General features: G+C 49.6%; 10 protein-coding genes and 1 non-coding gene across 11 annotated transcripts; 6 read left to right on the forward strand and 5 right to left on the reverse strand.

Moving 5' to 3' along the window:
* Positions 1-1,442: 1,442 nt before the first annotated feature.
* TERG_06713 (uncharacterized protein) lies at positions 1,443-6,560 on the forward strand (the record flags this gene model as incomplete). The annotated part of the gene is made up of 4 exons (XM_003232674.2): positions 1,443-1,528; positions 1,578-1,812; positions 1,889-2,567; positions 2,647-6,560. 4 exons carry the CDS (start codon positions 1,443-1,445, stop codon positions 6,021-6,023), a joined length of 4,377 nt encoding a protein of 1,458 aa, XP_003232722.1. The 3' UTR covers positions 6,024-6,560.
* A 195-nt stretch (positions 6,561-6,755) lies between these two features.
* Positions 6,756-6,871, reverse strand: TERG_10013. The gene has a single exon (XR_007130580.1). It is a non-coding gene; the product is annotated as a 5S ribosomal RNA (ribosomal RNA).
* Positions 6,872-7,014: 143 nt separating this feature from the next.
* TERG_06714 (uncharacterized protein) lies at positions 7,015-8,604 on the reverse strand (the record flags this gene model as incomplete). The annotated part of the gene is made up of 2 exons (XM_003232675.1): positions 7,015-8,184; positions 8,245-8,604. 2 exons carry the CDS (start codon positions 8,602-8,604, stop codon positions 7,015-7,017), a joined length of 1,530 nt encoding a protein of 509 aa, XP_003232723.1.
* A 733-nt stretch (positions 8,605-9,337) lies between these two features.
* On the forward strand, positions 9,338-9,847 carry TERG_06715 (uncharacterized protein; the record flags this gene model as incomplete). Its single annotated transcript, XM_047748667.1, has 1 exon — positions 9,338-9,847. The coding sequence occupies one exon, from the start codon at positions 9,338-9,340 to the stop codon at positions 9,845-9,847; it is 510 nt and encodes a 169-aa protein (XP_047604654.1).
* Positions 9,848-10,133: 286 nt separating this feature from the next.
* Positions 10,134-11,096, reverse strand: TERG_06716 (uncharacterized protein; the record flags this gene model as incomplete). The annotated part of the gene is made up of 1 exon (XM_003232677.1): positions 10,134-11,096. One exon carries the CDS (start codon positions 11,094-11,096, stop codon positions 10,134-10,136), a length of 963 nt encoding a protein of 320 aa, XP_003232725.1.
* Positions 11,097-12,015: 919 nt separating this feature from the next.
* Positions 12,016-12,678, reverse strand: TERG_06717 (uncharacterized protein; the record flags this gene model as incomplete). The annotated part of the gene is made up of 1 exon (XM_003232678.2): positions 12,016-12,678. The coding sequence occupies one exon, from the start codon at positions 12,676-12,678 to the stop codon at positions 12,016-12,018; it is 663 nt and encodes a 220-aa protein (XP_003232726.2).
* A 1,092-nt stretch (positions 12,679-13,770) lies between these two features.
* Positions 13,771-15,679, forward strand: TERG_06718 (uncharacterized protein; the record flags this gene model as incomplete). The annotated part of the gene is made up of 6 exons (XM_003232679.1): positions 13,771-13,992; positions 14,085-14,380; positions 14,511-14,763; positions 14,820-14,953; positions 15,013-15,300; positions 15,376-15,679. 6 exons carry the CDS (start codon positions 13,771-13,773, stop codon positions 15,677-15,679), a joined length of 1,497 nt encoding a protein of 498 aa, XP_003232727.1.
* Positions 15,680-16,087: 408 nt separating this feature from the next.
* Positions 16,088-17,005, forward strand: TERG_06719 (uncharacterized protein; the record flags this gene model as incomplete). The annotated part of the gene is made up of 1 exon (XM_003232680.1): positions 16,088-17,005. The coding sequence occupies one exon, from the start codon at positions 16,088-16,090 to the stop codon at positions 17,003-17,005; it is 918 nt and encodes a 305-aa protein (XP_003232728.1).
* A 1,132-nt stretch (positions 17,006-18,137) lies between these two features.
* TERG_06720 (uncharacterized protein) lies at positions 18,138-19,115 on the forward strand (the record flags this gene model as incomplete). The annotated part of the gene is made up of 1 exon (XM_003232681.2): positions 18,138-19,115. One exon carries the CDS (start codon positions 18,138-18,140, stop codon positions 19,113-19,115), a length of 978 nt encoding a protein of 325 aa, XP_003232729.2.
* Positions 19,116-19,482: 367 nt separating this feature from the next.
* TERG_06721 (uncharacterized protein) lies at positions 19,483-21,732 on the reverse strand (the record flags this gene model as incomplete). The annotated part of the gene is made up of 1 exon (XM_003232682.1): positions 19,483-21,732. The coding sequence occupies one exon, from the start codon at positions 21,730-21,732 to the stop codon at positions 19,483-19,485; it is 2,250 nt and encodes a 749-aa protein (XP_003232730.1).
* A 459-nt stretch (positions 21,733-22,191) lies between these two features.
* On the forward strand, positions 22,192-23,253 carry TERG_06722 (uncharacterized protein; the record flags this gene model as incomplete). Its single annotated transcript, XM_003232683.1, has 1 exon — positions 22,192-23,253. One exon carries the CDS (start codon positions 22,192-22,194, stop codon positions 23,251-23,253), a length of 1,062 nt encoding a protein of 353 aa, XP_003232731.1.
* Between the last annotated feature and the right edge of the window lie 19 nt (positions 23,254-23,272).

Genomic DNA, 23,272 nt, shown 5'->3' on the forward strand with positions numbered 1-23,272 from the left:
TCCACCACAGCAGCCATATAGCACACGGTCTGGGAGAAGACGACATGAAGAGCTTGCAAAAATGACGATCGTAATACACCAAGATCGTATACGGACACCCAGAGGAAGACCATGGGTAGGGGGAAGCGTTGATACTTGCAGCATTTTTATATGAGACATGACCTGAGACGTCGTTGTTATTGAGATCTCTGCCTCTCCGCACCACGATCACGAGCTGAGCTGGCACTGCATGATACAGCCGCCCATGTTTCACAGACGGCCTTGCTGTCTATTAATGGGTGGTCCGTAGAATCCTGTGTGATGCAGGCGGTTTTGTTTCCCCCACCGTCGAAACCGCATCTGCATCTGCATCTGCATCTGCACTCCGTATGCCGGAAGAATGCGAGCGCCAACAGCGTCGAACGCCTGTCAGCCTGTTTCTCGGAGAAGACTTCGTCAGTCTCATGTCTGGCTCGCGGTTCGGGGAGGCGGACCGATCCATGGGGGAGTCAAAAGCAACGCCAGCCTTTGGCTCTCACAGGCAACATGCCGTACACGCAACCGCAACAGATAACCAGTAACTCGCTGACTAGCTCAAGGCCATGCCCTCCACCACCCCAGCCGCACCGCTCGCCTGGGGTCCCAAAGAGGTCTCCGCCGGCCACCAGGAAGGCTTCCCCTGGCCGCTGCCGGGGGAGGGAAGACCAGGCACACCACATAGGGCTGTAGAGTCAACCAACCAACCCGTAAGACAAGCCTCCAGCCTGCCCATCCTCGAGCATCCAAGGCTGGCCAAACGCCCGCCAATCGCGCCCGGGACCAGTTATTTTGGTCTGCCTGGTCGAGTCCCCAATCGCGAGCCAGCGATGCGCATGTCTGGTGCAGAATCACGACTACCAAGGAGGAACGAGGCTGGAAAAACCCCCCACCCCCTTGCAGGCCGGCGGCAGCGCGAGAAGACTCGGGAAGAGCTTCGAGAGAACAGCGGCCCATTGTCCTATCGGTATAAAAGCGCCGTCATTAGTTAGCTGCCTGTTAGTTGCTGGAGAAAAGGGTCTGCAGGTGCATTAATAACTCGCCCGCCTCGGACGGTGATGTCAGTTACGGAGCAGAAGGACTGCCGCATCATCGCAGCTGACCCTCCAGGGCTCGCAGAACCGCTGAGCCCGCCTGCGCCTGGTGCCTCTTCTGCCTCTTCTGCCTCTGCCTGCTGGCGCTGCTGCGTCTGCGTCTCTTCTGCTGCTGCTCACAAGACTGCGGTTGCATCACCGATCATCGACGGTGGGTGTGTCAGGCTGCTGCAAGGGCGCCGCCGCCGATAATAATATAATACATCACACCCCTGGCCTCGATATCTCTTCCTCCACTACTTCTGCTTCTTCTGCTTTTTCCTCTTCCTCTGCTGATCTCGCTCATGGGCCTGGCATCTCGTCTCTAGAGAACAGCTTGTCGTCCGCCGCAGAATGACGACCGCAGTCACCAAGCGCGGCGTCGCCGTCAAGCAGTTCGGCCTCACACAGCTCTACCAAACATCCAGCCCGGCCGTCGAGTAAGTCCCTGTCTCTGTCTTCTGCGTATTCACCCTGCTAACGGGTCAGTATCGTGTTTGTCCACGGCCTCAACGGCTCGGCGTACCATACCTGGGCCACCAAAAAGCCCCCCGAAGTCTTCTGGCCCTCCGACCTGCTGCCAGACGCCCTGCGCGGCCTCGAGGTCAGGATCCTCACCTACGGCTACGATGCGAATGTGGCTTCCTTCAGTGGAGGGACGTCGAAGGACAAGCTGCATAACCATGCGGAGCATCTTATCACCAGCCTGTGTGCGCTGCGGAGTGTATGTGCTGGCCCTGCTATACAACTACCCTTCCTATTTATACAGATTCCAAGGCTAACATGGTAGTTATTGATAGAGCACCAAATCGACCGAACGGCCCATCGTCTTCGTCTGCCACTCCCTGGGCGGCCTGGTGGTGAAGAAGGCTCTCTGCTGCTACACCAGAATCAGCCACCAGCATACCCAGCATCTGCGGTCCATCTTCGTATCAACGTTCGGCATCATCTTCCTGGGGACGCCGCACAACGGATCCAGCATTGCCAAAGTCGCCAGCACGGCGCAGTCCTTCATCAACACCGTCATACCAAAACGGCTGCTCTCCACCTCTCCCCAGCTCGTCCAGGTCTTGCAGAGCGACAACGAGCACCTCCAAGTCATCAACCGCGACTTCGTCCAGATCATGGACCGCTTCCACATCTACTTCTTCCACGAGTCCAAGCCCATGGACATAGGCAGCACTCGAGCCTTCATCGTCGAGGAGTCCTCTGCTGCGCCTGTCTGGGACGGCGTCGAGCGTATGGGCATCGAGGCTGACCATGGTGCCATGTGCCGCTTTGCTGATAAGAACTCCCCTGGCTACGACACCGTCACAGAGGCCATACGGCGGTACTCATCTACTGCCGGGCCTACCATCGTTGCTCGTTGGCAGCAAGCGAAGCAGGAGTACCTCCTCGCCATGCAGGCCGGGCTCCAGGTCCAGCAGCTTAACGCTGGCAGTGCCTTTGACCTTCCCTCAGATACACAGGACCCTCTAGGTAAGCTGTCTTGCTGCTCTTTAGTGACAAACTTTATATTCATGCGCCAGTTATGCTGACATTGTGTATAATCATATAGCACTCTCTCACAGCTCTCTACCGGGGCCGCACGACCCCATCTTCACCAACCCTGAAGCTCTGCGCCATGTCAACCGGCCCCTACTGTTAGGCAAGAACGACGATTCCCTGGTGACTGTAAGTCCGCCGGGCTTTCACCCCAATTCTGTGTTTCTTGGGATGCAAGAGGAGATGGATCAGTTGCGGAGAGTACTATCGGACGAACGGAAGCGGGTTCTGGGGCCCGCCGCTGTTCTTGTCCATGGAAGCCCGGGCTCTGGAAAGTCCCATCTAGCCAGACAGTACATGTACGACCACGATAAATTATACCCCGGTGGCATTTTCTGGATCGATGGCAAGTCCACGGAGTCTCGTCTCAATGGAATATGGGAAATCGCCGTTGCTGCCTCCATTCTCTTAGAAGACCGCGAAGACCGAGACCCAAGGTGGCTGATGGCCCATAAGTACACAGCAAATGTCAAACGGTGGCTAGAAAGCAGAGACAACTGGCTGCTCATCTTTGACGGCCTCGCCTTTGAAGACGAAGATGACCTAAACGAATTTAAAAACTTCCTTCCCTTCAAACCGAATACTAGCATCATCTACACCTCCGTCGACCGCACTCTTCGTCAGAAACAGCGCCTCTATGAACCATATGGCCTTGCTGTCCAGCCTCTAGCCGTGGAGGCCGCATGCCAGCTACTCTTCACTGAGCTAGGAATCTCAAACCCAAACACGAGGCAGACCCAAAAGGCCAGAGAGCTGGTCAGGTACTACGAGTGTCTGCCACTCGCTATTCATGCCCTCGGTCATCGTCTTAACGCCAGTGGGAAACCACTAGAAACCTACCAACCCGGCTCACACTTGACTGACAGCCGCCTAGCTGAACCATATAGGGAGATAATGACGGATCTCAATTCCAACCAGTATACCGAAGCCCTACAGCTAATATATATCCTATCCTTCTTCGGACACAATGTGCCCGTTGGCATGATCCATCTCGGCCGCAAGGCTTTGGCAGAGTACAAAGTTGAAATCCGGACACTGGAAAGATATGGTAGTACCGAGAGGCACATCGATAACACGTTTGCCATCCTCATCAAGTACGGTCTGATTGAGCGCTCCTTTGACGCTTACAGCGAAGTCTCGGCTACACCTACTAGTGAAGTCGACAGAAGAGGTATTGAGCGCCGTTCTACAACAAATTTGCAAAGCGCTTCCAACCAAGATGCGATAATAGGCCGACCTCGAACAGAAATCGATGTGCTTAAGATTCATTCAGTCGTCCAGGGCTTCTGCCGTGATGAGCTTATTGTTGAAGGTGCAAAGCATTTCTGGTACTGGTTGGGCATTGCTACAAGCCTGTTCTGTCTCTCTTACAAGAACGCTACAACTCAGATCAGAGCAATTAAAAATGCAGGCCTTGTCAGGGACTACCGCGAGTATCAGACTCATGCAAAGCGTCTCATGCGTCATTATCGGGCTAGGCTAGACAAATCAGAGGTCAATCTGGAACTTCACCACGAATGCTTGAAAAAGATGCTGCTTGACATCGAAGAGGAAATCAGACACCGATCACCCGGCTCATCCCAGGAATGGTTCCGCCATCAGAAATCAATCTTCGATCATACAAACAGCATGTCGTCCTTCTCTGACTCCATAGCCAGCACATCGACCAGGTCAACCTGGGAACGGGATGTGGGAGCCGAATGCACTGACTCTCCACAGGAGATAGTCTCGCCGCAGGGTAGCGTTCAACCTCTCTCGGTTCTCCATGGCAACAGCAATATCGGTACTGAGAATATGGCTCAAAATGGCGGTAATGAGAACGAGTCTGCTGCCCCCGACATGTCCCCATCTCTGTCCAACAGTACTGAAGTTCCAACGCCGAAAGTTTCCCAGGAAGAGCGGCCCAGCACTCCTGGGAAGAAGCGAGGCAGTTTCCTGTCGGCTTTCAAGGAACCCCTGAGACGGTTGAAAGAACAGCGGAAGAATCTTGGGGAGTTTAGACCAGCAACTCCTACCGTCTCTGTGTCAGATGGCTCTCGACGGAACAGTTCCATCTTGGTCCAGGGCAGTCCCAGCCAAAGGAAGCCTTCTGATACTGGATCTGCGGGTCAACCGGTGGCCCCATTGGCACAGCAACATAGCACAGCTTCATCCTCAAAGAACAGCGGTACAAGCACTGGACCAGTGCCAGCGAAGGCTGGATCCAGCAACAAGAGCAACCACGGTCCATCCTATGCTGCTATCGTTGGGGGGGCCACTCATGCCGGAATGAAGCCGCCATCACGACCGCAGCGTTCAAATCTAACGCAGCGTCCAATGCACACGGATAGTCCTCCGTTACCAGACGTTGAGGAGATAAAACGCCTATCAGCTTCTCTGATGGGAGGTGCCGAAATGAACCTTTCCCTGTCAACTCACAGTGACCCTGGCCTGCCATACCCTCGTCGTATCTCTGCATCTGAACGAGGCTCGCCAACGACCCCGAACTCTCCCTTCGGAATTGAACAGGATTCTCAACGGCCTCTAATATCAAACCAGCAGCACTTCAGCGACTCCAATGTTGGCCCTCCTTATATGGGACCAAATCCCTTGCCGATACCATATGAGCCGAACATCGACATCACTCAAATGCCACCACGACGACCCTCAGCATTTACACCACCACCACTGCGAGCCGTCGGTTCCAAAAACAGTCTCCCCCATGGCTATTCATCTCAGCCGATGTCTCGGGAACACTCCGGACTATCACACCAATCACTTCAAGCAGAGCCTGGCAGATTCACACCTAGCCCACCGTCTGCATCGGCGCCTCGCGCAGCCTCCTTTTCCCATTCTAACAGGGCAGCAGCCATTCCCAGAATAGACACCCGAATTAGATACCCAGCTAGTGAATGTGCAATCGATTCAGCCACCACAACGCCAACATTAGACGAAGGCCAGTTACTACCATTATCGAAAGTAACAACGGGGCCAGGCTTTATGGTTGACACAGGCGACGGCATTAACAGTGTCGTCGAATTCAATCCCGTTCAATATACACCACCTCACATCCGCTTCGGCGAACTTGAACCCGTCAACGTCGAGGCAGCCAGGCAGCGAGCCGAAAGAGCGCCCAGACAAGAACAACTGATACGCCAGGCACAGGTACAGGCGCAAGCACAAGTGCAAGCACAACCACGGGCCGCACCTTATCCTGACCACAACTTCATGCCAACGGCTAGCGATCCGCAGCAGCTCGCTGACATGATGCGGCAGGGCTTCGCTACTCCGCCGCAACAACGAGCGGCGGAACAGTTTCGTCAGGGAGGAGCAAGAACCCGGATAAGAAGCGGGAGTACCCCCCAGATACCAGACTGGACCGGCCTAGGCATCCACCATCGCTCTCCATAAACACCATTCGGAGAGCAAGACCAAATACAAGACTACTAGAAAACTTACCATGATACATTCCGAACCACACACCAAGCTACAATATCGGGTTTTCGACAGCTAATTTTTTTTTTATCCTTTGGCTTACGCCTCTCATGTTTTATCCTGGCTTTCATAAATACACAGAGTTCCCTAATACATCGGAACAAACAGCTTACAACAATGTTTTAGACACCAAACTACAACATCGGAGAAGGAGTTACGGGCCATCGCTACCGTTTTATTTATAGCCGGTTGATTTGCTCTTGTGTTTTTTTCACGTCACCCCTTACCTTTTTTTGCCATGCATTATTGTACGGTCATCATCCTTTGCTACATGTTCAAGTCAAATATCTGCATTTGTTTGGCGCATCACCATTTTTACCCCACGGATAAATAAGCCGTGGTTTCGGAGTCAAGCGACGGGTTTTCTAATATTGAGATCTTTCTTTTTTATATTTCTTTCGTGGATATGGAATTGAATGGATCCTGGGCCGACTCCAGGATGGATGGATATGACGAGCTGCATTGAGACTCGAAGTGTGTGTGTGTTGATAGTGGCGGTAGGCTAAGGCCTTTTTGCTTCTGTTCTGTTAATGCCCCCTAATATAATAACCCTTCATGTTTATAACGACCATAACTAGGAAGTATTTCAACAATAATTCGGTTATCAACGTCACTCACTCCTAGAAAGAGGAAAAATATCAAAAAAAAAACATACGACAGTCGGGATTCGCTGGTGGTCACCCACCCAACTACTAACCGACCGGCAAGTGGCTTAAGTACAGCTGAGCGGACGGGAAGCTCTGTTTTCCACTTCCTATGGTCGTATGTACTAGATACATAGACGAGAGGATTGATATAGCAGAAGATTCATCACATTCATCATTCATCTCGCGTAGCCATAGATTTCTGGAGTACATACCCAGAGGTTAGGAGTAGAGAAATATAGAGATATATACATTCAAATGCCCTAGTTCGCAAGCGGGCCGCCGCCCGGGCGGTCTGCTTGTCTGCTATCAGACTTACTAGAAGCTGCAGGACCACCAGCATCATTAGGCTGTGCAAAGCTCCATGCGGTATCTTGAATCTCGGTTTCATCAGATGTTGCTGATGTTTGAGAGCCATCCAGGGTAGCTGTTGGTTCAGAAACATGTTCAGATGTGAGAGCCTCTGATTCAACTCTGGCAAGTCTCTCATTGGCAGCCTCTATGATCTTTTCTCGCTGTTCTTTTGCCCAATCCAAAGCATTTCTATACGCCGATGCACCTTGTCGGAATGTTTCGATATTTCCAGTCATCCCCCAGTTATTGACCATGGTCATTATATACTCGGGGCGCCCGCTCGCTCGAGGAACGAGGTGACTCGTATAAATCTTCAGATTCCCGCCGTGATACGTTGAGGTTATCGTATAAGCATTCCTGTCGTACGATTCCTCGTCTTGCTTAAAATTCTGAAGCTTATGTATACCTCGAGCACCCAATGCCCCATGGTAACAAGCTTGCCTCGTAGCAACCATAAGGGACCCGTCAGGACCCTTGGTCTCAAGGAAGAAGTTCGGGATTATAGGGAGAGAATCCTGTGATGATGGAACAATATAAGAACTAAGATCCTTGCGAATCTGAGACTCGAGCTGCTCAGGCCGGGAACCAAAGAAATGGTCTGGCCTTGCGTTCACTAGAGTACCATCTGTTAGGGGCGCCAGGTTCGAGAATGGATAGTCCTCGCCCATAGACATCATATCATCAACTTTTCCTTCAATAATCGAGAGAGCAAAACGACCAATAGGTTTCTCCTTCCGAATATTCAAATCTTTATCAACAAACTCCTCAAAGTCATCCTCGGAGAACTGTGATGATGAGAGGGAAGGCCGACGTTGTGCCAAACGTTCATTAAGTTCTACCCAGTTATTAGGCTTGGGTGGCCTGTGACCATTAGGATACTTATATCCAGGTAGGTATATGCCATTATCAATCAGATTTTGTTCGAAATTGCGGTTGTAGGCTGAGGTGCTGGAAGACTTTGCGGTCTTATTGGCACTGCTTTGTTCTGCGGCGGAACCTGAAGGGGATTCTGCACGTCTCTTCCGGCGATCCAGATTATTAGTACTCATTGGGTGAAAAAGTCGTTCAGGGTTCGGAAACTATGGAACACATCAGCATACGAAGTAATAGCTCACAGTAACGTAGGTAACATAACATACATTTCTAAGGTCAGATAGATCAGGGCCACCGCCCCTGGAATATCGCCTGATGTCGTTTAACGTCGCAGGACCGGAGTAGATAGTGCAGGAAGGAAGTTTCTGATGAAGTCGCCTCTCTTTCTCTTGGAGACGTGTGACTGGTCGCTGTTTGGATCGAGGTGGCTCTGAACTGATGGAAGCGCTGTTTCGTTGGTCTAGCTCCTCAAGTGCGTCTCTCGTCAACCAAATTCTCGATAGATTATCCCAAAATGTAGGCGGACGCCGGTCGATCTTCGACCGTTTTGATGGGCGTCGACCAACACAATCCTCAGGTCCTTGTCTTTTGCGGTGTGAGAGTCCTCCGGAGACTGGCTTAGGCATAGGGCACAGTGAATGTACGTGTTTTGCGGTCCAAAACACGTAGAAACACAGGACGGTACGATTTCAGTCTGAGGGGTCGTTGTGGGGTAAGCGCTTAGGCTGCGACCTTCTGCGACCGGAAGTTGAGCAACGGTGTCGAAAATATATCTTCCCCCTGCTAAGTCTTTGCTCTGTCGTTCTGATAGTTAACAGTTTTCATTGGGTGAGAAAATGGGTCTCCGAGACAGGGATTTTGCATAAACATCACGTATGAGACGCATTCCTTTCGTCAGGGATTCTGCCTTTAATTCTGCATTCCATGGATATCGCTTTAGGTGTCTCTGATATCTTTTTAATGGCTTTGGGAAAGCTTGTGAATGCCTTTTTTGCGTCTGTTCTGAGGAACTCGGGAGGTTAGCTAGTGGTCCGTGCACAATTAACCGCTAAAATGTTTATCCTGTCGACGCGCCTAGCCGGCAGTGATTAGGTAATTAAATACTTAGCCGCCTGGACAACCCTCGTAGCCGCCATGGCTCTATCGAGACCATTGTTTCATGGAAACCAGTAAGGGACCTGGAGTTGTTAGTTGTAATTACGAACTACTTAAACTACTCCAGTTTAATTCATGTCGGGATCGTGGTTAGCCCATCGGGGCGGTTCTACGTAGTCCCGGCCAAGGAAATCCGGTATGAATGATGGAGATATGACGTTAGAAACAGGGAGCTGAAAGCAAGGCAACCCAACTCAAAAGAAGATGGCGAAGAGGAGTCATGTAGACTACGAAGTATATAAGGAACGAGAAGAGGTCCGACTCCTACGAAATAGATTCTATCTTTCAACCGTATTCATATATTCATCAGTACTTGAACATTTAGGTAAGTTTAACAATTCGGGCCTACATTCAGGTCTGGAATGGACCATGGCGGCTAACGTCCATCCCCCCCCCAATAGGCACTTAATTCTATACAATATGTCTTTCGTCATTAGAGATGCTGTTGCCAATTCGCGCTTTATCAAGCCTTCCACAGTCTTCAATAGAAGGACACAGTTGAACCGCGCTTTCTTCTCGACATCACCACAACATCAGAAAGGTCCTATTGAGGCAACAAAAGATACTCTGAAGGCAGCCGACAGGCTCGTTTCAGATGCTGCCGTCAAGGGAATCGAGAAAGGAGGTTCGTCTGGAAAACATTGCTCACACCCAGGTGTATTAAGACGCAGGCTAATAAATTCCGTTTTGCAGAGGCCGCAACGAACAAGATAAAGCATACCATAGGATCCACAGCGAAGGATGCCCAGCACGGAGCACAAGATGCTGCCAAAAAGACGAGCAGGAAGGCATCCAACATAGCGGATGAAGCCGCTCAGAAAGCAGCTGAGAAGGAGGAAGAATTCTCCGGCAAGGCATAGTGGTTGTCAGGGAGAAAAGTTGATGATTTCTCGCATATCATAGCTGCAAATTGGGAACACGTTATGTCATCTATATGTGCCGATATTGTCTATTCCTTGTGTTTCTTGACGAGGGTGGAAAGAACATGTAATTTAGGCCATCAGCTAGGAGGGAGGAGGAGTACATATTCCCTTGTACTGAGTCCGAATTTTAAAACGTCTTTATCCATAAGTTCCATGTATCTTCTAGCTGGAGCTGGATCTCCATTAACCGTTGTCCCATTTGCGCTTTCCAGGTCAATGAGATACGGCCGGACCCTGCCATCTCGATCCCCAAAGCCATTCCGTTTTTCAACGTATCTGAATTGAATAGCGGCATGCTGTTTGGAGCAGCTTGGGTGATCGATAGGCAAGTCTGCAACTAGCTTTTCTTTTCCAATCAGCCAGCAGCTTCGATCTCCCAACTCGATAGTTTCCAGTAGATTATCGTCCTTGAAGATATATAGTCGCCAAGCGTCTTTGGCCGGAGGTTTTCTGGCCTCTGGAGGCTCGTTGTATTTTAAAACAACGGATGTGGTCCCATCACTGGATCTAACAGTGTTGGTATCAGCTGCTAGACGCCCCGTATTCCCGTAATTGGCTTTCTCTTTCTCCTTCTCGCCTACCGGAGTTGCCTGGCCAGATCCGTCTCGGGGCGTCTTTGAAAATGCGTCCTGCTGGGATGGGAGCGGTTTATCCGATCTCCTGCCTAGGTGAGGTGAAGGATTGCGCCTATATGATTCCCTAGACGGAGAAGCTGAGTGTTCCCTGCCCTCACGGCGTCTGTGTGACCGATGCCCATCCCTGTCATTTCGTCTGCGATCACGGCTTCTTCGACGCGATTCTCGGGGATGGTTCGTACGGCTATGGGATGCGTCACTCGAGTCCACTGACCGGCTCCTATAACGACGTGATTTCCGTCCTCGGGGGCTTTGGGAGCGTTTCCTACCGTCGGGGCTTGAAGACCGGTGTCTCTGTGACTTGGAGCTGCGGGCTTTGGGGCGTCCTCGACCCTCACGGGAATGTGAAGATGGGGACCGAGATCTGTGTCGATGAGGTTGATGGCTTTCCTCGTACCTAGGCATTCTAGAGGGTGTATGTAAAGTCCTTCTTCTCGAGAAGAAGAGCCTGCGAGAAGCTGGTGAACCTTGCTTTTCCAAGCCGCAAATGCATTAGACGCCAGTTCCATTTGAGTTGTTGTTAATTTAGCTCGTGCAAGTTAACTTGTTAGTTAGCTTTTGGCTACTTTTCATTGGTCAGATATTTTTCCAAGTCTATTCGACTAATATATACGTCACTTTAATCCAGTTACCTAGCTAGTTAACTAATTAGCTAGGATTTGTTCACAGGCAACACCAGTATCATTCGATTGAGATTCCAGTGTTAATAGGCAGACAAAAGAAGAAAAGAAAATAAAAGAAGCTCGATTAGACCAGAGGACCACTATCAGAGTTCCAGGACATCTCCGTCCAGGACCTTCCTCCGATGACTACATTGAATGTGCTCCTCGAACAGCTCCATAAAAATGCTTGGAGCCCGTAGGCGGGAGTTGCTTGTTTCATGATATCAACTAAGTATGTTGAATATTCCAAAGTTATTGATGGCGTACTTTCTATACGCTAGCTACATCGACATTGTCTCTCTGTCGATCAATAATTGCCTCCTTCATAAATGGGCTTCGACATCTTATTTTTTTGCCCCATTTGAAGACCACAAATGGAGTTATAACAAGAGCAAAAGACACAAATGCGAGAAGTGAGCTGGTCCACTGAAATCCAATACCTGTGTACATCGCTGTCGAGGCAAGAGGGAAAATGCGATAGCAATGTTCTCAACCAAGCCCACAGCACCAAGAGCGCTCGCAGCGTACTTGCTATATACATCAATAAGATAGTTTGCGGTGCTTATCACAACAGAAGTTGTTCCAAACCCCACCATGGTCAAGCCGATAACAGGTGCCATCCAATGGACGGTAGGGTATGAGGTCCATCCATATACAAACATTCAGCCGGTAACACCAAAGAAACCCCCAATTATTGATGTATATAATCTCGCCTCAGGGATAGATGTCCCGGGAACTTCGGTATTATGGTCAGCAGATGCGTAGTACCAGCCTTTAGTGGACATACAAAGTCCACAACCAAGAATTTCACCAAACACAATGGCAATCTGGACATAACCTGCTAGTATAGCATCCCAACCATAGAGTTGTCCATACACTAGCTCGACAGACTGGGTGAATAGATAGACCGTTCCAAGGCTAAAGGCAGCCCAAACAATAAATACCACAGGCTCCGTAAACAACATGTACAGGGGCCGTTGCATGCTTTGGAGGATGGCCTGGTACAATTTTGCATCATGATGGAGCTTATTCGCTGTATATACCTCTTCACTCTTACTTATTATCCGCTTGGCTCTCACTCGCAAGATAGCTGAGCCGCGGGTCTCGGGCAGACCGATGATGAAGAGGGGAAAAAATGCCGCTGTGAAAATCAATTCAATGTGACCAATACATCGCCAGGAAAGGGATTGAAGTATAGACGCTCCAATCACTGGGTCAATGCTTGTCGCAACCAGGTATGTAGTAACATAAAGGCAGATGGGTATACTTCTGGCTCGATCTCCGTGAAAAACATTTGATACGATACTAGCAACGGCATTGCTCATAATCGGAACGCAACCGCCGCTAAAGAATCTCATGACTATAAGCGTCGTAAGTTTGGGGCTAAGTCGATTGGAATCAGAAAGTAGATAAAGAAGAAGTAAGTGGTGAGAAGCACGGGTCGAACTCCAAAGTCTTCCATTATAGAGAATAAGTTAAGGGGTGACAGAGCGGCCCCTACTCCCCAGGACGTGGTCGGCCGGTAGGAATGAGGAAAATTCACATCAGATATATGAAATTCTTTATTTATAGCATTGTGAGCAACCGCAATAATAGTTCCATTAGTAGAGCAGAAAAATCTTGCAAGAAGCTAAGTCTGGTTGCCCACCATTTCTTCCGTAGAGGCCAATTGAATGGATCATTGGGGTCTTCCGGTCTCCCAAGTCACAATAGCTGTAGCTGAATCATGATATAGTCCTGCATCATACGACTAGCCGAGATCGACTCCGGAACTCCAGCAATTGTAGACAAACCTTTTGGAGAGTTTGCTATTGAGTTCTGGGGTGCCCTAAGCTCCTCTGCTACCATAGTTCCCATGATGAGTTGTACACCGAAGAATGTATTCTCTCTCTAATCCCTCGATAGAAGCAATGCACTGTGCCAGAATCCATATAATGATGTACATGAGCTCTAGTTACCAGATTGCTTGCCAGAGCACAGGAAAATTTTGTGTAGTCATCTTAAGATGTTTATAGAGCATTGTTGGGCTGCTCAACTATTTAAGAATTTCTGCTCTCCATTTGGGAGTGCCTGTAAATCTCATACCGAAGACTTATAGGAGCATTTGCAGGCTCTGCAGTCTAAGGATAGCGAGCAACAGCGGCTGAAAGAGGCAACTGTCTAGACCAAGCAATCGTCCCAAAGAGGTAAGAAGTCTAATTAGGAAGGGCGCGGGTAGATCCACAGTCTTTTGTGGGTCTATCGTTGCGGCGATCTCCACAGTCCAGACCCACCTCGCGCTCAGACACAACCCGACGTTCCAGCAGCAGCACTCCCTTCCATCCACCTCAACTTCCATATCCTTATACTTGAATTAAATACAGTACTCCATATATAATCGAACTTTATGACCAATCGCGAGATACCAAATAATTAGAATGCGGTTATCTTGGCAGCCTGCATTTTCTCTGTTTAGGAAGCCAGTCAGGAGGCGAAGGGCACGCAAGGTCGAACGTGGACTGTTAAGGGACACAGAGAAGCCACAGCAATTTGAATTTATCTTTGAGCATTCTATAATAGAGAGTGAGACAGCAGACACCCCATTAACCACCAATTTCACGCTTTCAGGAGTGCCCGTCGAGCATATCACTAACGGTCAGGTAAGGCTAGTCTCTCGCGGTGGTAGTCAGCCCTCCTCGCAACAAGCGTAAAGAAGAAGTGTCCAATCATTTTAGGCTAACATAGAGCCCAGTCCCAAGATAAAGAGAGCATTGAAGAGATAGCACCTTATGCCGAGACGCCATTCGAAACATACGGCAACGAATCACCCGTGATTCAGGGTGAGGAGGCTTCTCACAATTTGGATTTGATTGATAGACCGGCTGAACCTCACCAGCATCAGAACAACGGCAAGAATCCTTATACAGTTTTACTTTTAACCGAATCAACAGCCGATAGACAACTACAGCCATGTAAGAAGAGTACAGGTACTTTCGATAGAAGGTTAAGCCCGCTCCTACTAGACAGGGGATCCCTTCATTCCTTCCTGTACGACCATACCACCTAGTGTACTGTATAATAACTTTCGTCAGCGATTTGATCTAATCCTTGAGCGATGTATGTTTACTACAGACTCAATTACCTCGCCTTAACCTACTAACAAATTGATAGACAATAGGGAGTTCTGCAAAATCCCATTGACATCCGATCTACGGATAAACCCGTTTCGATACCGGAAGGATTTGGAGCCGGAACCAACCTTCCTAGTCCACGCAGTGATGGCGTTAGCGGGCCATTACGTCCATAGTGCATCAACCCAGGATCATCGCCATGCCGCGTTTCAGCTGATCCGTGAGAAGTTAGGCTCGTACAATAACACGGAAGACGTATATTCTATGCTTGATGCAGTCATTATCCTGTTCTCGCTTGATGTTAGTTATACCTGCTAACCTTCAGGAATTGGGCTGATTGACAGTTGATATATTAGGAAACCCAGTCTGCATTTGGAAACTGGAACACACATCTTCTGGGTGTATATGGTCTTCTTGAAGCCTGTGATGGTATTGGAATATGGGCCGCATCTACGAGGGCAACAGCTCAGGTAGCAATTCTCACGTGGTGGTTATGAAGTTCACCTCACTGGTTAGCTATGACTTCTAACTAACCTTGATCCTCCATAGGTGGGACGCCATAACTTGTTTAGTTTCAAGGGAAGACTGCGTGTTTCCTTATGCATACTCCAAGGCCGTGCTGTCAAAGCATGATGGTCAAGAGTGGGACTACTTCGGACTGTGCGGATACCCACTAAGTCTCGTACATATAATTATGCAGTCGGCACGATTGTGTGCAGAAAAGCGAAAGTCGTCTTCGATGCAGTGCGCCACATTTGATACAATAATCCTTGAAATTGAGCAGTTACTTGAGTCCTGGGATCACACCTCCCCTGCAACAGCCATCCAAGACGAAAAGTGTATGCAACAAGATCAAGATAGGATGCGCTGTTCAGAAGCATAGAGAAATGGCCTTCTCCTTTATACATATAGGGTGTTTCAATGGAAGCTTGGAAGCAGTGTCCCACTGCCCATTTTGTACCGTGCAAGAGCCATTACAGATCATGTCTTTGCGTGCCGTGACATAAGCATGGTGTCCAGACGGGCCTTGTTACCGCTCTTCTTTGCAGGATGCGAACTAAGAGATCAATCATTACGCAGCAAAATCGTGGAGTTCTGCTGTATCTGGGATAGGAGAATCAGGTACCATATGTTCAGCAACACCATACCACTGCTGGAAGAAGTATGGGTAGAACAAGCTGTGAAGGGGTTTGAGAACGTCTGGTGGGGTCAATAAGTGGACAAACAGCACTCATCGCAGGATGACCATCCTCTACAGATGCGGCTATGCTTTGGCTAAGAGCAATGTCAATTGATTAAATAGTAATTATTCTCAATTAGTTTATTTTGAATTAGTGGCTAATAACTTCAGGTATCTCCTATTGGCTGACGAATGAGCATAATTTAATTTGATTAGCTAGGTACTAGCAAGATTTGCCGAATAGCCGCCAGGCTAGATGACTAAGCAGTTCTCCTCATGCGATCTTCAAGTTAAGGCGAGAAAAGCTGCCAGAAGCTGCTCCGTACATTTATCTAAATCAACGTCGATAACCGTTTAGTACAACCTGATCTCCCATGTCCCCATGTGCATACTCACCTGTCTAAGAAGCCTACGAGAGATTGAAATGCTTGCCAAATCGTGCCGATGTTGAGGAAATCAACGCTCCTCTGCTCATGCGGCGGCCTCCAGACTCTCAGCCCGCACTCCCCGCTTGTCCGCCCCGAACAGCCGACGTACAGGCGTCAGTCGAGGCGTTTTGCTCATGTACACGGGCCAGCCTCTGATGGCGTTAAAGAGCCCGAAGACGACCTGTCATGGCCAATATCCCCTTCCTTTACCCCTTACGACTTGCTCCGGCTGGAACGGAATGCACCCTACTCGAAAAAGCGGTTCTACCAACTCGTCAAGATCTACCATCCGGACGGAGGCTGTAACGGCCACCCCCTCTGCAAAGATCTCCCGGAGTCAGTCAGACTACAGCGCTACCGGCTGCTGGTAGCTGCTCATGAATTGCTGTCGAACCCTACGAAGAGAAGCGAGTATGACAAGTTTGGCCGGGGTTGGTTCCAGAGGGAAGAGCTATTTGGTACCCAGGGGCCGGCAGCAAAGAGTGCTATGGACGCATATTATTCCAGACGGAGACAGGTAGATCCTACCATCTTCAGGAACGCAAGCTGGGAGGACTGGGAGCGATACCATGGTCAGGGCAACGGGAAGTACCAGAAGCAGCAGCAGTCCACGGGCGCTTCGCACGAGACGTTTGCCTCGCTCTTTGTCCTGTTGGCCATATTCGGAGGGGTGGCCCAGGCTGTGAGTATAGGAAAATATTCCAGCTTCGTTGACGAACGGGTTAAGCAGGTTAACCGGGAGTGTAGCCGCTTTCTGGAGGGACGAAGGCACCAGACTGTCACTGAACTGGAGTCTGTGGACGAAAGGGTGCAGCATTTCCTAAAGAGACGAGATCCGTCTGGCTACGGGTTGAAAGAGGAGGAGGAAGAGACGTATCGAAGACACCTGGGAGGCTCAAGCCATAATATCGAGCCGTACCATGGGGATCGTTGAAGTCACAACCCCTTTTTGCATCATATTTTGGTCTAGAAATTCTCCATAGCTACATATCCCGGCGTTTTAGCGGTTCTGTTTCAATGCATTTTCGTTCTCTACTCACTCTTACTTGTCTCGTCCTCAAAAGCGCAGATTGCATGTGAATATGTCAGGGTTCCAGCTTGTTTGCTATATTGCTTCTTCCTGTGGCGGCTTTTCTGACACCTTCAACCAATGCCGTCGAATTACATCATACAGCGGACGGTCTTCAAGCAAAAAAAGGCTTCCACGTTATTCCTCAATTTTTCAAGGGAAGACAAGAAGACGAGGAGGAGACTCGTTTGTGGCTTGAGCTAAATGAGGCGACGCTCTGTCTGTTCTCATATCAATAGGAGGAGGGAGCAAAAAATCCGCTTGTGAAGATATAAAACACCGCTTCCCAGGGCCATAACCCGTCCTTTTATAGCTGAGGGATTCCCCCCTTAAAGACCCTTTTCTTCTTCGTTCTCTCGCATCGCTTAATCCTCCATGCACTATATCCAGCTATCGTGCACACGACAGTAAACAGATACGAACGACCGGCGCCATGGCGAGCCTGAATCTGACCCTGATCCAGCAGTACCTGGTACGCATCCCGCTTGTGCTGGTCACTGCGATCCGGCGGCTGCTGCAGCTCTCGCCGGTGCAGGACAGAGTGAGCGTGCAGATGGAGCTGCTGGTCACCTTCGTGCGCTCGTTTCTCACCCTGGAGGACTCCGTCTCGAAGATGGCCGAAGTCAGGCTGACAGATTCAACGACCAAGGGCTACATGTGGATTTCGAATGTAACGGTGCCTAAGCCGGCGGAGGACGATGTGCTCGAGGCGTTGGTGAAGGCAATCAGACACCGCAGCGAGGGAGGAGAGACCTTTGATGTGCCTGATGTGCGCGCTGTTGAGGCCGAGTGGACGGGATACAGGAAGGGCGCCAGCGAGGATACCCCGATTCCTGATATCTCGGACGCAGACAAATATGAGCGCCTGATGGAGGACGTGGACGATGACATGACCATCTTCTACGCCCACGGCGGCGCATACCAGTAAGCCCAAACCCAACAACGCCCATTGAACACCCCGGATGTATAAGTGACAGATGCTAACTACCAGGTCAGTATGATGGACCCTTGCACTCATCGCTCTACGACGACAGCCCTGGCACGGCTCAGCCGCTCTCGTTGCTTTTCGATACGATACAGACTATGCCCGCAGCATCCATTTCCGGCTGGCCTCCTGGATGCGCTGGTGGCATATCTATCGCTCCTCTCGCCTGCTGAAGGTGCCCTTTACGAAGCCGTACCGGCTAAGAAGATAGTATTCGCCGGAGACTCTGCTGGCGGTGGCCTCTGCCTAGGACTGCTCCAGACCCTCCTGACACTACGAGAGATTATCCCGTCCAAGACAATTCGTTTCCATGGAAAAGATGTACCACTGGATCTTCCCGCTGGCATTGCTACGACCAGTCCTTGGTGCGATATCACCCGCTCCCTGCCATCTACCTTTGAGAACGCAAAGTATGACTACGTTCCTCCGCCACCACAAAGGCCAGGCACCATATTTACTCCTCTGCCTTTCCCGCCAGACCATCTGTGGCCTACGGTGCCGCCACGAGTGGACTTGTACGCAAATGCGAACATGATGGCTCATCCCTTCACCTCACCGGCCGCTAGTCCAAAGGGTATCTGGAAGGGCGGCCCGCCAATGTACATTGCAGTGGGCGAGGAGCTCTTGCATGATGATGGTGTGTATATGGCCAGAAAAGCCCATCGAGACGGTGTTAATGTTGTGCTCGAGCGGTACGAAGGAATGCCACATTGTTTCGCCTTGCTTGCTCCCAACGTCCCTCAATCTCAGCGCTGTCTCAAGGGCTGGGCCAAGTTCTGCGTCGATACAGTACATGACCGTGTGAAAGGTTGCGGAGAAGCCCAATTCTTTAACCACAGCTTGACAAAGACAGATATTCGCAGCCTCGATGATATTGGTACCTTAACGGACGATGAAGTCGAAAAGCTGATCAAGGCTGGCAGAGATTGGCGTATTGATGGAGAGCATTTGCTGCAGAAGGTGTGGAAGGAACAGGAACTGGATTCCTAAGTATCTTCTTGAATTCATTCTAACTGTGCAGGCACTGGTTCCTACGTTTGAGTTCCTACGATTCTATATATGTTGGCTATTCCACTACCCGGCTATTTGTCGTTTCGATACACTATACCGAACCGATCCAGCAGAAATACAACAAACCCTACAAACGAATAATGAACCATATATCTAAACAATTACATAGTACATGATAGCCTTAATAATCAGATTACTATACCACTAGGGCCAAGTAATCATTTCATATATATAATCCCGTACTCTATGATTCCAAAACCCAGGCAATCTAGAATATCTTGCCTGGAATGATAAATGTACAAAACAAAAAAGGAACAATAGACCATTATGCATGACAAACGCCAAGTTATAGATACTCATCACCCTGCATACTGTCACTCTGGTCATACACTGCAGCACTTGGCTGGTAAGCAACAGATATAGGAGGCTGGTAATGCTCATAGCTTCGTGGCCGATATACCGAATTCGAGCTTTCAACAAATCCATCCCAAAAACCAAAGAGTTGCGCGGTAAGGCGGAACAATGCAACAAATATGGTCCATAATGGTGACAGGACAACAGATAGATGAGACCAACGCCATAACATGGTAGGAATAACAAATGGGTATCGTGGCGCATTGGGATTCAGACAATTACGCTCACATTTAGATGCATATAAGGGGTGGCAGTAGTAATCGCACATCATTAGTTCGGCAATCCACCAAGTGAAAAATATCAAGAAGACAAAGCCAATCCGCTTCCAGAAACAGCGGCTGGGAAGGGCAAAATATAGGCGGCCATCGCCATACAGGCCGCACGCTTCGCATGGGGCAGTAGAATGATTATGGTGTCTTATTCTCGAGTTTTTACTCTTGAAACCTCCCGAGCCAGGAAGGGCGATTGTTTCTTCCGCCTGGTGTTCAAGGCTGGACAAACCAGCTCTAGCTTCATTTATGTTATGAAGGAGCGATTTTAGCTTCGAATTGACTCGGTCAAGGGTTTCTTCATCTGTGTCAACGTGAAAAGAGCTTAGTGATGGCTCTGACTTGACCTGCTCATCTCCGGACTTCTCACTAAACGGTTTATCCTCAAGGATATCCTTGAGAGAGTCGAGCGTATTTTCTCCAAGAATAAGGCTATAGTCTCCAGATTTTTCCTTTTCGAGAATCGATTCCAAGGCACTTTTGGGAAGTTTCGGTTTCTTCAACGGCATAGGCCGAGAAGTAGATTTCCGTTTTCCAGACTGTAGGTCACTCTGTCTGGAGTCGCTAGCTTTATTGGCTTTCGGAATATCCTCTACTGGTTTTGGCTGTGCCTCTGGCACTCGCTCCTCCTTTTTAATATTCTCTATATGAGGCGTCTTTGAGCGTTCTGTGACTGGAGTGTCAATCCAAGCCCCAGTAACAACAGGAGTTTTGGCCGTCAGAGGTGTCTTCGTCACAATCCTCTGTTGTTCCGGTGTCTTGACAGGACTAGAACTCCTCCTTGTCAGCTTTCGAAGTAGCTGGCTGGAACTTCCCCTGCCACTTGCAAATCTAGGCTTCTCAACCGTGCCGCAAGAGTGTGCAGACGAGCCGGTGTCTGGTCCGAGGTCAAGCCTGGCCATGTCAGGATCTTGAGATTTTTCCAGCTGACTGTCTTGGGCGGCAGACATGGAGAACTGTGCCCTGAAACTATTATCCTGCTTGTCTTGGGAGGTCTTTACTGGCGGACTATCAGACACCTGTAGTGACCTGGCAGTAAAGTCGAAGTCGTTCCCCCACTCCTCAACAGGCAGCCGTAAGTCATCCTCACTCTGCTTGTTATCGACTCCGTTCGTAGTCGTAACCACTCCGTCTAGCCATTCTCTTGATCGTCTTCCCCTAGACCCCCATGTCTTAGGAATATTCACAGCTGGGTCGATTTGGCTGCCCGGCTCCGGCTCCGGCTCTATATCCTCCCCCTTCTTTTCCGCCTCATGGCGCTGAAGATTCTCCATAGACAAGGCAGTTTTGAGATCCGTATCCTTTGCCCTACTAAATATCGGTCCGTTGGTACTCTTGGTAGCACGCTTTAACCGCCGCTCGTCTAACGCGTGCTGTGCCAGCTTAATTCTAAGATCCTCGTCACTCACATCGTCTAGGAATTCGAGGTCGATATCGTAGATGTTTTCAGCCTTCTGGTCAAATATTCGACGGTTCCTCGCCGCTGGACTCGGTGAGCCTTGATCCCTTCGCACTTGATCTTCCTGCACCTCCAGGTCTGCAAGGTTATCCGCGTCGTCCATAGTTCTATACGTCTCCAGCAGTTCTCGGGAGGATAAACTCGACTGTTTAAACTTGGGCGAGACGGCAGGACCATTTCTCTCCCTTCCTGCTCTGTTATATCTTGGTGCTTCTTCGTCCTCTTGTCCGCTATTAGCTCTTGCTGTGTTGCGGGGATATTCAGTGGCTTCGAATGCGCCTGTCAAGGTTCTGGTCTTACTAAACGTGATTCTGGGTTCTCTTCCGTTCCGTATGCCCTCTGTAGCTCTTCGCGACGAGCCAATAGATTCGAATGGCCTGTTATTTCGGTTCCTGTACCATGCCGGTAGAGGCTCATAGCCACCGACGCGATGGTTCTGGGTAGAAGTAGACATCGTTTGTTCGTGCGGCTAGTTATTCGAAATATGCCCTCCGCATTGTAGCAGCCAGCCACCTTATCACTATCAGCTCCGTCAAGAAAAGATATAATAACCAATATGAATGTGCCGGCAAGTCAGCGTTTTATTTACTTCTCGATGCTCTGCTCGACGTGAAATCGCGTGTTTGCTTAAACTTGCAGGCGATCCCACGCCAGCTGCCCAAAGCGGACTAGCGTGTCTCGAGCTGCCAAAAATTCGAAATGCTGAAGCAAAAAGTCCATCACGAAGACACAACTTTTGATAGACTGCAGAGAGACACGCAGACGATAGCTTGGACCTTCTCTAGTTGCTTGAATTGGACGTCCCTTGTCTGTGGGAGCTTGTGGTACCCTTTTCGACCCTGGAGTATATCTAAATTGGAGCTAGTAATAGCAGACAGGGACATTTCAGGGACAAGTTTGATATAACCTCACAATGGCGAAGAATTCCAAACGAGCACCCAAGGCGAAGGCCTTTGCACCATCAGACTCCCCAGCAAAGTCATCCTCGAAGTCGGATTCCTTTGACGTTCCCGCAGCGTTCACACAAGCTCCGTCTTCTCTAAAAGGCTTTCTTGAACCTCTATCTACCAATCGCATATACCTCATTCATATCGATACCCATTCTCCCGGTTTCAAACGACAGATATTCCTCGTTCCACTTTCTATAAACATTGTTATAGTCGCTATTATCCTATACAGGATATATACCGGCCTACACATGTATCCGGACATATTCAATGCTGTGGTGAGCGGGACAGGTCCGGCCAAGATTGACACAGCATCAGCTAGCTGGGGCTTTCTATCCAGTACATTGGCCTGGAGAACCCTCAATTTTCTGCTGGATTATATTTTAGCAACCATCTTCTTGCCGTGGCCTGTGCGTTTCTTCCTTGGACCTATCCGCTGGAGGCTAGCGGTTAGGTTTGAAGCCCAGGAAATCATTGTTCGCCAAAGCCGAGAATGGAGCGAGTCATTACGGCCTGGGACATGGATTAGAGATGACGAGGCTACGATGAAAGATCGAGTTATACCTGCCATTCTTCCACTCCGGTTGCAAAAGACGGGATACCTTCTTATCGATGCTGATTGGGACATGGATTGCGATGCGATGATCAATGCCCATAAAGCGGTTGAATCCAAGAAAGCGAAGCTGGAAGACTTTCATACTGCTGTTCTTGTACATGGCGGTCCATCCAAGGGCTGGCTGATATGGAGAGTTGAGGATGAAGCCGTTGCTGCTTCTGGAGAGACTCTCCCGCCTGCCGCACGAGATAGAATCATTGCGTTTAAGGAGAAGCTTACAGACATGGGCAAGGAAGACTTGTTTTACCGCTGGGTCGAAATCATCCAGTACGAAAGCACCCGGCCTGGAGGGTTCACGCCAGAAAGACAACGAAGTGCTATGATAGAGGTTAAGGAGTTATTCGAAAAGGAGGGAGTAGATTTTGACCAGTTTTGGAAAGACATTGGCGGCATGGAGGGCATTACACTGTAAAGATAGACATCTATCATGA

Source organism: Trichophyton rubrum, assembly GCF_000151425.1.
Source record: "Trichophyton rubrum CBS 118892 genomic scaffold supercont2.8, whole genome shotgun sequence".
NCBI classification, from domain to species: Eukaryota; Fungi; Ascomycota; class Eurotiomycetes; order Onygenales; family Arthrodermataceae; genus Trichophyton; species Trichophyton rubrum.